Source organism: Emys orbicularis, chromosome 16 (assembly GCF_028017835.1).
Source record: "Emys orbicularis isolate rEmyOrb1 chromosome 16, rEmyOrb1.hap1, whole genome shotgun sequence".
NCBI classification, from domain to species: domain Eukaryota; kingdom Metazoa; phylum Chordata; order Testudines; family Emydidae; genus Emys; species Emys orbicularis.
Window position 1 is genome coordinate 13,101,766 of NC_088698.1, and position 18,719 is coordinate 13,120,484.

The window sequence follows — 18,719 nt, forward strand, 5'->3', positions numbered from 1 at the left end:
CTCACTATGGAGCGGTGACCAGCAACTCCAAAGTAATGGCTGGATCCACAGATCTGTTCCAAATCTCACTGAGCTTGGAGGAAGCTCAAATCCCCACTCACTGCAGGCCAGGCATTTCCATGTCTCTATTTATAACATAGTCTGGGGCCCTCTGACCATCTTCCCAACACTAATGAATTTAGCCTCACAACACTCCTGGCACACACGGAAGTATTCTTCCCATTATACAGATAGGGGAACTGAGGCACAGAGAGGGCTTCTGGGACCTGCCCAAGATCACACATAGAGTTTGTAGCAGAGACAGGAACAAAACCTAGATTTCCAGTCCAGTGCCCTACCTACAAAGCCACCCCTCTTGTAGCATGAGTTTAAACCCTTATACAACGAATGATGTCGCTGTTGAATGATTATGAAAGTACCTTGCTCCCCTCAGATGAAAGGAGCTTTAGGAGTGTAGCTCAGTGGGCCAGCTTACCTCTATTATATTCATTGCTTTGCATTATATTCTGTTTTATTATATTCAGCGGTAATGCAAGGAATCTAGAGGCTTGTATCCTGTAAGACATTGGCTTCAGAAGTTAGCATGAGGCTTGAAGCCCACGAACTTTGGCATAGATAAACTTAGGTAACGCATAAGTTTTGGGGAACTGGAAGTAGAGTGTAGGAGGGAATTTTGTCCATAATGACATCAGCCAACCACAGAACACGAACTGACATCGGCTTCTGGAAGGTTTTGGACGGAATATCCGACCGCAAGAGTGCCCTGGCAACAAATTGACGTATATGATAATGGGGTGAAATCATAAATACACTAACCTATAGAAGAAGGACACCTTAACATTGGTAAGGGGAGGAAATACAAATAAGGAAGAGGGGAGAAACCCCTATTGAATATGCATTAGACATGGGTAATGTCAGCATAACATATTATAAAAGTGGCATCCCAGCCTGGGGGCAGTAGGGAGAGAGATGTAGCTCTTGGGAGGGGCCAGAATGATGGCCACTGGTGAAGATGAAGAAGGTGACGGTGATGAGGAAGATAATGGCTAACATTTCAGGTTGTTCTGCAAGGGATGGTGTGAGTATGGATGTTCAGATGTACTTTCTGTATTATCTCTATCTACCTTACCGAGTTAGAGTGTGTGTGACTTTGCTAAATGTATTAATAAGTTATTTGTAAATATAAAAGATTTCCTGTAGTGTGAGTGTTGCACCTGGGCACATCGGGGTTCCCAACTGTATAATTTTAATAATACTGGGCCTGATCTTGGGACAAGAACCTGTCAACCCTCAAAGTGATACAGTAACTGGGAATTTTTATTCATAATCTATAGATCAGGCTACAGGAGTGAAGCATTATTAAGATGACGGATTTGCATGGAGGCTAAGCAACAGGAACTACCCGTCTTACTACTGCACCCTCCTACAACTCCGGGTTAACCGCGAGTGACTCTTCTAGTGGCAGATTCAACCACCCCAATTTTCAGTGCTGCCAATCCTAAATGTTCAAAAGGCATGAATCAGGGCCCCCAAAATCATAAGATATTATTGAAAACCCTTGTGACATTGTGCAGTCTATATGGTTTTATAAAAACATAATAAGAAGTGAATATAATGTAACTGGAATAGTTTTATAAAAATATGATAAGTGAATATAATGTAACTGGAATATGCTTCATGCAAAAGATCTCTTGTAAGGTATCATTACAAAGCTTATAATCTACTGAGTGTGATCATCCTATTTGTATAAATGTATCACTCTTGTATCTAAAACTAGAAATATGAAATATAACTCTGAGGGCCTATTATAATTATGCAAAGTGTGGGCCATTAATAGTGGTTTGGAATCTTGATGACTCCCATTAACCAGGACCATTGTCTGCAGATGGCTGTGTTTACCTGTTAGTCTTCCTGTATATGTGTGTGCTGGCAAGTGGGTAATGAAGTCTTGCAGTGACATGTGATCATGTCACCTGAACTGGAATCCATCTTTAACCTGGTGCTTTTCCAGTGGGGGGGGGAGGCGGGACCCAGATGGACAAAGGGTTCCCACCTTATGCAAAAGATACATAAAGGGGTGGAAGAGAACAGAGGGAGAGAGGAGCCATCATGAAGAATCCCCTAGCTATCACCTGAGCTGGAACAAGAGCTGTACCAGGGGAAAGAATTGTGCCCAGGCCTGGAAGGTGTCCAGTCTGAGAAAAAGCTTACTGAAGCATCTCTGAGGGTGAGATTATCTGTATTCAGTTTGATTAGACATAGATTTGCGCATTTTATTTTATTTTGTTTGGTGACTTACTTTGTTCTGTCTGTTGCTATTTGGGACCACTTAAATCCTACTTTCTGTATTTAATAAAATCACTTTCTACTTAGTAATTAACTCAGAGTAGGTATTAATACCTGGGGGAGCAAACAACTGTGCATATCTCTCTATCAGTGTTATAGAGGGCGAACAATTTATGAGTTTACCCTGTATAAGCTTTATGCAGGGTAAAACGGATTTATTTGGGTTTAGACCCCACTGGGAGTTGGGCATCTGAGTGCTTAAGACAAGCACACTTCTGTGAGCTGTTTTCAGGTAAACTTGCAGCTTTGGGGCAAGTAATTCAGACCCTGGATCTGTGTTGGAGCAGACGGGAGTGTCTGGCTCAGCAAGACAGGGTGCTGGAGTCCTGAGCTGGCAGGGAAAACAAAAGCAGGGGTAGTCTTGGTACATCAGGTGGCAGCTCCCAAGGGGGTTTCTGTGATCCAACCCGTCACAACGCTCATGATTTTTATGCCTAACACATGTGGATGCCATTTATTTCCCTTCTGGTTTTAGTGTCTTTAGGGTGCACTTAGGTTCTGTTTTCAAGCTTTTCTCTGCAACTGGGAAGGCTAGAAACTTATTTTTTCAAATGAAAGCTGAGATTCTCACCTAACCACATGCCTCCAGAAGCTGCGGCTTTAAGAAAAACACCTCATACCATGACAGTCGGCAACAGTGAGGTTTGTTTTCAACCACTCCTCTGCTGGCCAGACAAGGACGCCAAGCAAAGAAGTTGTTAACTCCACTCCCTGCCCAAGACCAAAGCATGTCACCGCCACAACCCGCTTCAGACGGTATCTGTTGGCTCAGTAATCTGAAGTTGTTCGAGTAGATGCAGACCTGTATTCCGCATTGGTGTGCACGCACCCAGCGTGCCGGTGCGAGAGCCTTTTGCCTAGCAGTGCCCATAGAGGGGCAGCCCTTGCACCTCAGGGCTGCGGCCCCTCCCCGGCTATATGCGGCGGTGTTGCCCCGACCCTCCTCAGTCCCTTCTTACCGACCGTGGCTGGAGTTGAAGATCTGTCTGTGATTGTAGTCTTACAACCTTGCATTTACTCTAAGCCTAGTTTACTGTACATAGGTAATTAGTTAGTAGTTAGATAGCATTAGTCGATAGTGTTCCCCCCTCGATGCCCTCACCAGGCTTTAAACACTGTCCTTGTGTGGAGAGGTGATCCCCAACAGCGACCCCCCCTCCCCACCACGGTGCATGTTTTGTCTCAGCGAGGCCCATCTTAAGAGCGCTGTTTGATCTGTAAATCGTTTAAAAAGCAGACTCAGGGGGCATGGGACCTTTGCCTCAAGCAACACCTGCTTCAACAGGCCATGCGTCCTGATCCGGTACTAAGGTCCTCCCAGGAGAACAGCGCCTCCATAATCTGGATGTCAGGTGATGTCTAGTCTTTTATCTAGACAGGACTAAACCGTTTCGTGCTTCACCTCACCTGTTTGTGTCATATGCAGACTGCATGAAGGGGCAAGTGGTCTCGGTACAGACCATCTCTAGATGGGTAACATCCTGTATCAAGTCTGTGTATGAGATAACTTCAGCTACGCCTCCTCAACGGATACGGCTCACTCCACAAGAGCGCAAGTGATATCGATGGCATTCCTCAGTGATGTGTCCATACTGGACATTTGCAGGGCTGCCATGTGGTCATCTATACATACGTTTACAGACCATTATGCTATTACTGCATCTTTAAAAGTGGACGCAGCCTCGGAAGGGCAGTCCTGTGATCTCTATTGCGTAGACTCCAAGCCCTGCCTCTAGACTGGGGCACTGCTTGTGAGTCACCTAAGTGGAATACATGTCTGCATCTATTCAAAGAAGAAACGGTTACTTACAGTAAGTGTGGTTCTTCGAAATGTGACCCACCCTTCGTCCCCTCTGTACTGGAGTCTCCTCTCATGGGCTTTCGGTGCCAAGGAACCATAGGGGGGGGTCAGGGCAGTGCCACCTCATATAGCCAGGAGGTGCGATCGCTGTCTTCTACGCAGCCTGCTAGGCTAGGCAAAAGTCTGCAGCTCCAGCGCACTGGGTGCACTCACACCTAAGCGGAATACTTGTCTGCATCACATCTCGAAGCACCACAGTGACAGCAAGCAACCGTTTCTTTTCTCATTAAAGTGGGTCCCCCCCGGCCCTAGTAGCCTTAGAACCAAGCAGCATGGAGCTAAGGATTAGCAACAGGATATGCACAATATTCCCTGGATGCTACTCTCTGGGAAGAGTAAAGCCTAGTCTCCACTAGAAACGGTTTCCCAGTATAGTTATATTGGTAAACCCTCTAGTGTAGATGCAGTTTACACGGGCAAAAAGTGCTTCTGATGATAGAGCTTAATTCCCTGAGTGAAATAAGCTATCCCAGCGAAAGCACTTTTATGCTGCACCTACACTAGGGCTTTTACAAGTATAGGACTGTCACCCGCAAAAAAGTCACCCTTCTAATCAATCTTACTCTACTAGAAAACGTTTCTAGTGTAGACCTGGCCTAAGAGAAAAGGGAATTGCATTTAATCTTACCCCACTGATCACAAGCCACCTCTGCCTGTGGGGGCTTGTTTCGCAAGGACCTCTCAGAAACACAAGTATAAAAAAACCTTCATTCATTTGGATCTGCAAGAACATTCTTTGTGTAAACAGGTGGCCCTTACAGTTGGGAATTTTCCATTAACATGATCTTGACTGATGTACTTAAGTCATGCTAAATTACTCTGATAGCTGATCCCAACGCAGCCCAAGCCAGGAGTGAAATATCGGATTAGGATACTAGCTGGGGCATGCCGGCACAAGCAGCTCTGTGAAGGCATCAGGCTGTAAAATTGGGTCCCTGTGTGTATCACTATTTATATTTTGTTATTTGCTCAGAACCATCCAGGATTAGCGACTACTAGAAACAGAATACTGAACTAGATGGGCCATTGGTCTGCTCCACTGGGGTTATTCCTGTGCTCCCACAGAAATCACTGGAATCTCTGTTTCAGAGACCAGCCTGGCTTTATCTCTCAGGTGGAACAAATCGGCCACTCTCCACTTGTTCCCTGAGGGGAGCTTCCATGTGAAGAAGCAGCAGTGAATGCAGAGCCCTGGGTTGGTTAAAGATGTGCTGAAAGATCTGTCTCTCTTCCCTACTTCCACCCCTTATAAGAAGTTCCCTTCACTGCTGGACAGATGTAGAGGTTTTTTCCTAGCATAAGAAGTTTTAAGGGAGTAGGGACAGGATTTCAAATATAAAAAGCCTGTGACCATCATATGAGCTGCTGACCTTTCCGTAGAAGAGACCACAGATTCCAGCACTTGAGTTTACAGCTATATGTATAATTTATGACAATGTTTGCAATTCCTATAAACCACATTCACCATTGTCCTATGGCCCCTTGGCCATTATCTTTTTTTTAGAGCAACACAAATAAATCACTCACACCCTCCTGAATATTTAACATTATGTGAGAAATACCACAACCTAAAAAACCCCTAGGCCCTCTTCATTCACACACTATACTGGTTGCTTATCTTTGCCAGAAGATGAGCAGTTCTTGCATAATCCCAGGAGATACACTGAGTGTTTACCCTTCATGGACAATTCTTTCCACCCGATCCAAACACACATGGGAATTCAGAGCCAGTGCCCTCTGCATTTTAAACGCATTAGTTCAGTGTATTCCTGGGACACATGGCCAGAAAGGGTTAAGCAGCTCGCAGGCTGAATGACCCAGATTCAATCTTTAGAGACATGTTAGAAAACTATGTAAATGGTAATTAGGGTCATTTCATGTTAGATGGGCTAGAATTTTGAAATGCAATCCTGTATTGTTAGAGAATTAGAGGTGATCCTAATCGCATGTGTTTACTTATATCTTGTTACATGTTAGCCATGTAAACAGACAGTTCCTGTCTATTACTATAGCTATTGATTCAGAGATAAAAAGGAAATATTAAGATTTAGATGAAATATGAGTGAAATAATGTAATTGTCTGAATGTTTCTTTAAAGTTTGTGGTAAACTGTATATGAACTACTTAATGGATAAATTACCTTATGTTAATCCATGTAGTTAATTACTGGTGATATCTGGGAAACAGAAGGTTACATCAAAGGCCTATTTTTCACCCAGGACTGTATGGTCAAGAGGCTGCCAGAAAACTGTATAAAAACCTCTTGGGAACTGATCCTTTCATCTCAGATCTGCTTGATGCTTTATGCAGGGGAAGCTTGACTGAGATCTCCAGTCCCACCTGGATCACCCTGAATATTAACATTGGACTATGTAACCTATGGACTAATTCTGAAAGAACTCTTTGCAGCTACAAAGCTCACCATCATATGAATCTGATCTCAGAACTGCACTCATGTCTGTATGCATACTGATCTTTTAACCAACTCTCTCTCTCTTTTCTTTTTAAATAAATTTTAGTTTAGTTAATAAGAATTGGCTGTAAGCGTGTACTGGGGTAAGATCTGAAATATTCATTAACCTGGGAGGTCATGTGTCTGATCCGTTGGGACTGGTAGAACTTTCTTCTATGGTGAATAAGTTTTTCAGTAATCCTCATCATATTTGACTTGGGTGTCTGGGTGACCTATTGCTGGGTTGCTTTAAGGGAACTCTGTTTTGGCTTCTGGGTAACGAGTAGGGTATTATAGAAGCTGTTTTGAGGCTAGCTTGGTGGATCTAAGTACTGGAATGACCACCACCTTTGGGGATTGTCTGCCCCAGTCTTTGCAGTTTGCCCTAATTAAGTAATCTCAGTGTGGCTCCCCTGGGACCCCGGTGACAAATCTGTCAGCAAGTTGGAGTCTATAAGTCACACACGTGCTCCCAAGGGCCTCAGTCTGCTGCTTAAAGCTTTTAAATTCCCAACAAAAGCAACATTTATTTAACAACAGCAACACTGTGTGATAAAACACTATTTAATTACTACAAACACTTCTAGGGCTTTATAGTAATGCCACATATACAAAATGGTGAGACCTCAGTGTGTAGTAATGCACTCTCTCTAGCATAACTTGATACAAGTTAATAAACTCAGGCAAATTCAATGCTTTAAAATGTGATTCAAATTGAGATCAATGGGAGGTGCCCGCAGCCAGGCCTAAGAATGAAAATAATAATATTTGTACATTAAATAGTCAGAGTGTTCCTGATATCAAAGACTCATCTTGTGGATCCCATTGAAGTCTGGTTAGAACTCATGCAAAGTCCACTCATGAAAAGTCACTACTCATGCTCATTAACTGGAATAAGTCATTCACAATCCAGCCCAATGCTGATGAATGTACTTTACTATACTATACTTTACTGTATTTGACTGTGGTCAAATACAGCATCTGTCCAAAAGCACATAGCACTTCTTACTATTTCTCAAGTGAAAGGTGACATTTGAAGAAGCTCAATGCCCCTCTCTCCCAACACTACATAAGGGCACTGGGCTGATGTAGAGGGAAGGTTGTCACGTACTGTATCACCAACACCATTTCTTGCAGCATCTGGGCTTTTCCTTAGGCCTCCCATCCACGTACAAACCCAGCCTAGCTTATGAGCGCTGCAGCTGATGAAATCATAGTATTAGATGGCCTAGTTTGAATTCTGGGAACCTTTTCATACCTTGCCAACTGCCAATATCCTGTTCTGTTACTGATGATGACTGTGTGGGTTGAAAGCAACAGAGGGTCCTGTGGCACCTTTAAGACTAACAGAAGTATTGGGAGCATAAGCTTTCGTGGGTAAGAACCTCACTTCTTCAGATGTGTGGGTTGAGACACTCGGCAAACACAGCTCTTTTAAAGGAACCTTTCCTGTAACTAGGGTAGGTTTTGTGATTCCATTGATCCTGGATTTCCATCAGAGGCTGCAATTCCCACGGTCTCTCGTAGATGAAAGAATGCCCCAACACACTAGACTCCTGCCCAATTACACATTTTTCTCTCTACAATTGGACTTGTAGCACCAGTTGCAAGGAAGGCAACAGAATTCAAAGGACAGGCGCCATCCAGAGCTTCAAAGCAGCACCACTAATATCAGGTCTCTGCTCTATTCTCAGCAGCACCAGACAGTAAGCATTGACCCGTGGAGGGTTCCCGGCAGCAAGAGCAGCAACTGATGAGCAAAGGTCTGTTAACAGGGAGAGACTGTTTTGAGTTTAACAATCCCTTCAGTGGGGAGCAGCAAAGGAGAATAAATAAGAGCTTGGCTCCACTCCACGCCCACATTTCATTCCAGTCTGTTAAAGCAGCCCCAGCCAGAGGAGCTCTTGCAGAGGAATCCAGAGGGATTTCTTATGATGGATTCAGGAGATCACAGTGGAGAACAATCACAAACAAAAGATCAAGCCAGCGTCTTCCTCACAATGCCAGATGGTTGTTCCCAGCAGGGGTCTTACAACCCTGGCTGGCTATGCGGTGCCTTAAGGCCCTGTGTAATTGCATTAAAAAAAAAATTCACAGCAGTGTCCCAGTTATGTGTTTTATTTTCGTGGGCTATGTAATGATGCTTTGGTGGGATACTTCTGAGAGTGTCAATTCAGGACAAATTGCTTAAAGCTGGGCAGTTACAGCCCATGGCTAGGGTTCCTTTGCACACCAAGGCAAACCAAACCAGCCAAACAGAGAAGACTTTGGTCTCACCCCACTGGCTAACCACAAGTCACACAGGCAATTCCCTTAGACACTCCAGTTTACCAGTATCACCACCAGTGCCACTCATTATGGGGACAAATGGTTATGAAAACCAATACCCCAGTAAAAGAAAAAAGGTTCTCTCAATACCAAAGGACCAAGCCCCAGATCCAGGTCAATATACAAGTTAGATCTTACCCACAGATCACGCTGTTGCCAATCCTTTAGAATCTAAAATCTAAAGGTTTATTCATAAAAGGAAAAATATATGGATGAGAGCTAGAATTGGTTAAATGGAATCAATTACATACAGTCATGGCAAAGTTCTTGGTTCAGGCTTGTAGCAGTGATGGAATAAACTGCAGGTTCAATTAAGTCTCTGGAGTACATCCACAGCTGGGATGGGTCATTCAGTCCTTTGTTCAGAGCTTCAGTTTGTAGCAAAGTCCCTCCAGAGGTCAGAAGCAGGATTGAAGACAAGATGGAGGAGCTGCAGGAGCCTTTTATAGTCTCTTGTCATGTTGCCTTTCTTTCTTTGTTCCAAAGACAAACTATCCAGCACATGGCATGGAAAAACCTTAGAGTCCTGTCCATAGGCATGTCCCTGCATGCCTTGCTGAGTCACAAGGTGTATCTGCCTTCTCTCAATGGGTCAATTGTATAGCTGATGGTCCTTAATGGGCCATCAAGCAGGCTAGGCAGTGCTGATGCCAGACTGTCTGGGGTGTCACAGAAGCATAGCATACGTTTAAAATACGGACAGTAGAGAATCAATACTTACAACTTTAAATACAAAAATTATACATGCATACAGATAGCATAATCATAACCAGCAAACCATAACCTTGTCTTAGACACCTTATTTGACCCCCTTTATGCAAAATTTGGTGCCACTACAGGACCTTGCTTGCAACAATGACCTATATGGTCCCAGTTCATATTAATAACGTCACAGGATATGAACGGCCACCAAGGCCCCTCCCCCCCAAACTGCCACAATATTCCCAGCAGTGGGGAGGTGAAGCCAGGCATCCCTGCTGAACCCATGGCTGCATTTGTAACCTTTCCCATCAGTTGGTTTTACACCTGCAAGGACCTGTATGGTGCACAGCAGAGGAGGCAATCTCATTCTGCACCAGAGGCTAATTGTGTGCACGGAGGTCAGGTTAAACATTGGGCATAGGCCTCCACATAGACAGGGTGAGGTTCAAGCACAGGCTAAAAAAGGTCTGGGCAGATAAGGACCAATTTTAAGGAGCCAAGGATTAAATGTAAACACCTATAATTAAAAACCAAGTGTTTAGATGTGTAGGCTTTGCTGCTGCTGCTGCTGCTAGGCAGGGCTAGCCTGGTGGCCTCACAGCAGCTCTCCAGTCTCTGCAGTTATCACATTCCTCGGCACATCAGTCCTGCTTATCCATTTCTACCTCCACAGAGATGATCGGAGCCATGCTGCTGCTTTCGCTACTGTCCCTGCCCCTTCCCTGTGACTTTCTTTTTTTCTATTTTTACTAAAATTGTAAATTTTCCCGTTTTTTGCCACGTCAAACAATCGGGCCTAGTTATGATGCAGGAGGCTATAAAGCTTCTAGAGCCTCCTGCCTAAAGCCAGTTAACGAACAACTCCTGCAATAGTAGCGGCGATTGGGTAAATTCTGGGAATGTGAAGGCATTAAACACTCTTGGGAGGTATTTCTTCTTCTTCATGCAAGCTTGGGCCTGAAGACGATACCAGCCCTTGACTTGGCTGACTCAGATAGCTTATCAAGAGTAAAGGCAACAGCTGTTCCTATGGAATGTTTAGTGGCCAAGCTGATAAGTCTTAAACTAGGAGGAGATCCCTCGGGATGCGGAGAAAGATTCACAAGAAACACCAGAGGTCTTCAAAACTGCAAATGACTTTTATAGCATATCCTTGGCTTATGAAGTGGGATTCATATTAATGTGAACATCGCTTGGTTGTAAAATTTTTGGCCTTCCCAGCTCCCCCATCCTTTAGGGGCTTAGCCACAAGGAAACTAGCAAAGCCCCTGGGGGATGCTGTTTCGAAAGAGACTAGTTTCCAGCATTCTCTTTAGTATGTACTGGGGAGGTTGGAAGATTGATGGCTGCAGGGAGGGAAGGTCAAGTCAAGACAGGATTCCCGGCTGCATTGATTCCCAACTGGCCCTGCCTTTCCTCTGCTAGGAACAAACTCTTCTTCTGTGGTCTACCTTTCCAAAGCCCTCTGTCACCCCCTGTTGCTGGCTCATGCCCCCACTTTCAGTTTCAGAAACAATAGCAGGCAAAACAGCACACTGCAGAGGTGGTGGTTGGGGCGGGTGGGTTTCTGCCTAGAGCTCTGAGCAGGAAGCCCCACCAGAAGGTGGATGGAGGCAGGCGGGGATGGGAATACATAGTCTTTTGTCTGCTTGGGAGGAAAAGCCTCTTCTAATGCTCACACAGGGGGTTATAAAGAACTAAAAATGCAGAGAAGGGAAAGGCTGCACTGTGACTGGGAGATTCAGGCCATGTGTGGGGGATGGTACCTGGTCTGAATACACCTCTGTGCAGAATACTAAAGACAAACAGATTCCTCAGGATTCACGTTTAGATACTTCTCCATCTGTACGCTTTGTGGGCCAAGAGGGAAAGAGACCCCATTGTTAGAGCTGGACTGAGGCCACAAAATTCACATCTGTGGATTTCAAACATCTATGGCTCCCACAAAGGAAAAGTTTGGGTGCACTCCGGTTTCCTGCTCAATCTCCTACATACGCTCTCTGTCCAGGGTCTGTAGACAGGATTGGCAGGGAGAGACAATAATATAATAGTCCTATCCCTCTCTCCATCCCCCATAAGCATAGCATTACACCACAAGGGGCCTAGTCGTCTTTCAGCACTGGAAATCCTTTTATCACCCAGAAGCCAGAGATGATTTCCTTTAGCCCCTGAGTTAGTAACAATAAATCTAGCACCGAATCTGTGAGTGATGCCAGTATGGACAGTGAGACTTCACATATGTACAGCTTCTGTCTCTAGAGGATCTAAAGGGCTTTAGAAACATTCTAGTGAACCAAGCCTCAAAAACATCCACGAGGTGGAATTAATATCATCATAACTGGGGAAACTGAGGCACAGAGAGGTTGCAAGTTGCCAACCACAGGTTAGTTGAAGCGCCTGGAGTAGAACCCTGGAGGGCTGAGTCAGCTTCCTCAAACCACTGAGTTATACTGCTGTCGAGATTCAAGTACAGGGTCAGGCCAGTGAAGGAGACAAACTTTCCTCAGAGCATCCTCCCATCTCCCCAGCTTCACTCACTAGTGCAGTTCCAGACAAACACTTCATTAGAGTGGAAAAGAGCAGTGCCCAGAGGGCTTTGTCCTCAGGACAGGGAACAGCTGCTCCTATTATAAGGGGCCCAGTTGAACTCCTCTTGAAGTCAATGGAATCTTTCCTTTGGTTTTAATTGGAGTTGGATGGGGTCTGGGTTGCTTCTTGGCTCCTTGGAGCTCAGATCAAATGTTGTATTAAACATTATTAATCAGACAGTCAGGAAGCTTGTGAGATGCTGCAGTATGTAATGCCACAGGAATCTCATCTCCAGTCATTAATGACTCCTCATTGTAAAGCATGTGGCAAACACTTTATTAAAAAAATATTTTGACTGAAGAATAAAAACCAGCAAAGTTTCCAAATCTGGAAATAACTAGGTCAGGGTTCAGGAATGCTGCTTATACTTTAGGGATTTGAGCCTTTGTAATAACTTGAGTCACTTTCATTCACTACTGAAACAGAAATCCAGAGATCAAAAACTGGATAGCGTCAAAGCGACATGGGCTGAAGGGAGCTCTGTATGGGATGGTGGGGAAGAGGCGATGGCAGCTCTGACACAGAAGTGTGAGCCAGGCGGCGAGGGCAGGTTTCAGAGACGCTATAGAGGAAGTAGCAATGGGATTTGGTGAGAAGCTAGATGGTAGGAGCAGGATGAGGCTCAAGGCTGATACTATGTGACAGGGAGGGTGGTGCAGTTGCTGATGAAAAGAGGAACCAGAGAGAAGGGAAGGTTTTGGAGGAAAGGAAAAATTATCAGTTGTGTCAGAGGTCAGAGAGGGAGCTCAATGTGTGGGAAATGGGCAGAAGCAGGGAGGTGTATGCAGGGCCGGCTCCAGCATTTCTGCCGCCCCATGCAAAAAAAAAAAAAAAAGCCGCGATCGCAATCGCGACCGGCGGCGGCAATTGGGGGCGGGGGGGAAAAAGCCGCAATCGGCGGCAGCAGTTCGGCGGCAGGTCCCTCGCTCCTAGAGGGAGCGAGGGACCTGCCGCCCCCGAACTGCCGCACGTGCCGCCCCTCTCCCTTGGCCGCCCCAAGCACCTGCTTGTTAAGCTGGTGCCTGGAGCCGGCCTTGGGTGTATGGTGCAGTGAGGTAGATTTCCAAGTCACCAACATAAAGGCGATGGCTGAAGCCCTGGGAGCAGCTGAGGTGATTGTGGGAGAAAGCCTGGAGGGAGGAGAGGAGCAGACTGATACCTGTATACAACAGTCCCCACCACAGCATTGGCATCTGAATAGGAAAATCCCCATGTTAGCTGAGCTGGATATTCCATTTGTTTCCCGTGGCTTTCATGCATGTGCCCCAGCAATGCAATAGCCCTGCTCCCTGAAGCAGGGACTCAGAAACACCACCAACAACAGGGTTTTCTTTATTGTCCAGTCTGAAATGCTGGACAGAAAACAAAGAGGTGTGGAAAGTACTCCACTTAGGAGGAACAATCAGTTGCACACATACAAAATGGGAAATGACTGCCTAGGAAGGAGTACTGCGGAAAGGGATCTGGGGGTCATAGTGGACCACAAGCTAAATATGAGTCAACAGTGTAACACTGTTGCAAAAAAAGCCAACATCATTCTGGGATGTATTATAAGCAAGGCACAAGAAGTAATTCTTCTGCTCTTCTCCACGCTGATTAGGCCTCAACTGGAATATTGTGTGCAGTTCTGGGCGCCACATTTCAGGAAAGATGTGGACAAACTGGAGAAAGTCCAGAGAAGAGCAACAAAAATGATTAAAGGTCTAGAAAACATGACCTATGAGAGAAGATTGAAAAAACTGGGTTTGTTTAGTCTGGAAAAGAGAAGACTGAGAGGGGTTTACAAGTACATAAAAGGTGTTACAAGGAGGAGGGAGAAAAACTGTTCTTAACCTCTGAGGATAGGACAAGAAGCAATGGGCTTAAATTGCAGCAAGGGAGGTTTAGGCTGGACATTACTAACTGTCAGGGTGGTGAAGCACTGGAATAAATTGCCTAGAAAGGTTGTGGAATCTCCATCATTGAAGATTTTTAAGAGCAGTTTATTTAGACAAACACCTCTCAGGAATGGTCTAGATCAGTGTTTCCCAAACGTGGGATGCCGCTTGTGTAGGGAAAGCCCCTGGTGGGCTGGGCCGGTTTGTTTACCTGCCCCGTCCACAAGTCCGGCCGATCGTGGCTCCCACTGGCCTCAGTTCGCTGCTCCAGGCCAATGGGGGCTGCTGGAAGTGGCGCGGGCCGAGGGACGTACTGGCCACCACTTCCCGCAGCCCCCATTGGCCTGCAGCAGTGAACCGCGACCAGTGGGAGCCGCGATTGGCCGGACCTGTGGACGGGGCAGGTAAACAAACTGGCCCGGCCCGCCAGGGGCTTTCCCTACACAAGCGACGTCCCAAGTTTGGGAAACACTGGTCTAGATAATACTGAGTCCTGCCATGAGTGCAGGGGACTGGACTAGATGACCTCTTGAGGTCCCTTCCAGTTCTATGATACTATTCTAATCTAGTCTAAGTGAGGTTTGGCTGAGGCTAGCTAGAGACCTGTCCTCAGGAACCTCTCTGGCCCACATCACCACAGTACCTGAGCACCTCACAGTCATTCCTGGATTTACCCTCACGGCACCCCTGTGAGGCATGGAGGGAGAACTGAGGTACAGTGAGAGACTTGCCCAAGGTCACCCAGAGAGTCTGTGCTGAAGCCGGGTATTGAATCCCACTCTCCCTAGCCACCCATGTCGCTCCCTAACATTGGGCCATCCTTATTCCAATAACACAGCAATGCTCCCTGACTGGCCATGGTGGCAGTAAATGTGAGTCAGGGCTGGATGCTAGCATAACACTCAGTGCAGATAAGAGAAAATGTTGCTACCATCATAAGCAGGGGGAGGGATAGCTCAGTGGTTTGAGCATTAGCCTGCTAAACCCAGGGTTGTGAGTTCAAACCTTGAGGGGGCCACTTAGGGTTCTGGGGCAAAATCAGTACTTGGTCCTGCTAGTGAAGGCAGGGGGCTGGACTCAATGACCTTTCAAGGTCCCTTCCAGTTCTAGGAGATAGGATATCTTTATTTAAATGGCTTGAGTCATGGGTCAGGGTCCAATCACATGAGGTGCTGAGCCCTCACCTCCTACTGACTCGGCCACTCGCTGAGCCAGGGGTCACAAATTCCACAGCTAGCTGCACCTCTAGCCCCTTGAGGGCACCCTACTCAAGTCTCAGGCCTCTAGATGTCACCTTACTCAAGGAAGGAACCCACCTTTCCCTCCAGACCAGAGATTTAGTCAGCAATTTCTCCTACAATTCACCGAGAGAACATACTGTATCTTGACAGCCAGAGTTTACATGCATACCTGTCACCCCTAGCAGGTGTCACCCCTCTCCAAAGTCCTTCATACCCTTACGTCAGGGTCTGTCCCACACAGTGTAATGAGTTTTTGGATCCAATGAGAGTGACACCTCCCTTATGATAAGCTGGTCACATTAGAGAGTTCTCAGTTCTTTGGTAGCCTTCTTCAATATGCACAAACCAGGAGATGCCATTTCCCCCAGAGGGGTGCTGCCTCTCCAGACTTGTTTACTTGCCTAGGGATTTGCATTAATCCCCCACCTTTAGTTCTTGCGGAAAACTCCTGCACCTCCCGCCCCTCCTCCCCAAGTCTACACAGATACTCACAACACAAAGTTGATAAAATGGTCTGAGGAGACTATGATTCTATAGCTTCTACAGGTTGACAGTTCTTGATAGTTCATTCATGCTTATGTGACATTGCCCCCTCTCCCGCCCCAATCAATGCATTGTCTGTCTTGTTTCCAGAAAGAAATTAATTCCTTCACACCCAGGCATAACAATACAAAGTGAAAGGGGAAACTGAGTCATACCTGTTTCCATAAAGATCTATCAGAAGTTCCCCAGCTCTCCACACAAGGGATCTGGAGAGCTGCAAAACATTTGCCTTTTTTCTTCAGCATTGATAAGATAATTAAGTGAAATAATTTCCCCATGCTTCCTCTTTTATGGATATAAAGGATATTTCGACCAGCCTGGGCAGCGCTACCCACAAGCATAGGTGCTTGTCTTTCCCTGCAGCCTAATGCCACTTCTCCCCTTTGTTCTCCTCCTCACCTTCTCTCAGTTTGTTTCTAAAGTCTTGCTGAACAGAGATTACTGCCCAGTGAAGAGGGATGAATCTACTGCCTGCTTCTCCTTAAGAGCTGCCTTGTGGGTTCCAGTCATAGTCACACTCAAATACGAGTGACAGTCATTATCTGCACCCTCAGGAAATAGACAGGTCTGCAGAGCAGAGGTGAGAGAAGGAAAGGAAGATCCTATGGTATGTAAGGCTAAGAATGTTTGACTTCAGAGCTCTTACACCAGGACTGAACTTGACCTACGATCAGGAGCTTGTGCTCAGGTATCTGGCATAACTCTTCAGACTGAGGATTAGGGGAGAAGGTAAGACCCAGTGCCTCCTGCTCAGTCACTGGGAAGTGCTGGTTTTAACTATAACCTCTAGTATTATCTACCTGTCTTTCACTCTGGCTCTATAGCGTGCACTATATATACAAATTCCAAACATAAAAGTCCATGCACATACCTGCCAATGTCTGAACAGATTTCAGTGTCAGCTGCTACAGCAGCATGCAGATAACTTCTAGGAGCACACTTGGGTAGCGCCAGGATTACAATGACAGCAACTGCAATAGCCAGGAGCCCTAGGACCAGCAGCACAAGACAGCAGATCTTCCTTTTAGACATGGCTATCCTGACGTTCCCCAGTGCAGCAGAGAGAGAGGATTTCGGTCCTGTTGTTAGTAAAGACTTGCGTCTGGCAGAGACTCTTGCCTTGTCTTGCTCTGGGGCAGTGAAAGCTATACGAGGGAGCTCGCATTAACGGGCTCATTGACTGCCCCACAGTGGCTTTGAAGGAAACAGTCTGTTAAGTGCCTTGATATGTCTGTTAAGAAATGTGTGTGCAGAACACTCTTACGCAAACAAATCTCAGTAAGACTTTTTCCTCTCTTATGAACATAAATTGCTTTTTTTGGCAGAACACTCCAAAGATTGCTTTGAAAGTTGAGATGAAAACTATTAACCCATTTACTCCTGGAGCATTTCTAGCAGAAAATCTTCAACCTTTCACAACACTTCCCTGCTTTCAGAGGCTTTGTCTATACTACCCACCCCTCTGCTGTGTCGCTAAAAGGCGTGCAATGTAGCTGCTGTTTGTCAAAAAACTTCCACCCCCAACCAGCAGCAGCAGCCTTGTCGGCAGGAGAGCGCTCCTGCTGACAAAGCGCTGTTCATGCCAGCGCTTTTCGTCAGTAAAACTTTTGTCATTCAGAGGTGATGTTTTTTTAACACCCCGAACGACAAAAGTTTTGCCAACAAAGTTCCAGTGTAGACAAAGCCTAATTCTCTGCACATACCAGCTGCAAACCTCCAAGCAGAGGTAGATGAGACAGTATGGACCCTGTATTATGCAATCTCCCCTGGACTACATCTTTGGGCTAAGCCCTGGAATCCTTACTCATATATTGATCCTGCAAACACGTATGTGCTTAACTTCTTCCATGAGTAGTACCCATTGACCACAATGGGACTCTCATGGTAGTAAAGTTAAACATGTAGGTAGATCGCTGCCTGAGTTTTAACTCATTCTTTCCTCAGACAAAACTGCCACCGACTTTGATTTTCTCTACATAGAGTGACCTCTCATACTTTCAACCAGAATGGACTTTATTTTAAATTCAGAGATCAACTAGAGATAGTATGTGTGTGTCCCGTCTGTAACGGTCTGCACTGAGCTGAACACAAAGTGGCTGCTGGTCTCTACAGACAGCGAAGTCCTTGTACATTGAAGAATATAGCGCAAAGGCATAAGATACACAGATATACATACTTCAATGAGAATTTTGCCTGAGTAAGAACTGTGTAAAAATGAAAGACTTCAAGATCTGACCATTTTAAATATAGTGAAACTCACCCATTAAGAATTACTAACACAAAAATAAAAATTTTGTAAGAACCAATTCCCTGGGCCCCAAACCATTTTATTTACCTCTTAATTTTCACTGCAGTCATTAACAGAATTGCTGTCTAATTAATCAAATGGGTATAATAAATTTAAAAATCCTTTATTCATGTATCATTCCTCTTTTTTGGAATTCTGTACCATCCTTCTCCCAAACTTTACCAAACAGAAAATAGACATCTATATGGATAATGAGAACATCCACAGTTACATTAGCTAGGATACAAAAAATGATGAGTAATATAAGCCCTTCTGCTTTAAGGGGGCTAAACAACCACTAACTGATGGAATTGGGAAGAAATTTCCCCTATGGGCAGGTTATTCCAAACTTACCTGTTATGGGATGTCTTCCACTTTCTTCTAAAGCATCTGGTACTGGGCACTGGTAGAGACAGGATACTGGAAGAGATGGACCAGTGGTCTTACCTGGAATGACAATTCCCATGTTCCTATGGAAGAGTCTTTTGAGACC

General features: G+C 45.4%; 1 protein-coding gene across 1 annotated transcript in view; it reads right to left on the minus strand.

Annotated features, from left to right (window-relative positions):
* The window catches only part of GGT5 (gamma-glutamyltransferase 5), a 37,594-nt gene extending 20,449 nt beyond the window's left edge, over positions 1-17,145 (minus strand). The window contains exon 1 of the mRNA XM_065417863.1: positions 16,811-17,145. Coding sequence (XP_065273935.1) covers positions 16,811-16,971 — 161 coding nt within the window. The 5' untranslated portion in view covers positions 16,972-17,145. The remainder of the gene's footprint in view (positions 1-16,810) is intronic.
* Between the last annotated feature and the right edge of the window lie 1,574 nt (positions 17,146-18,719).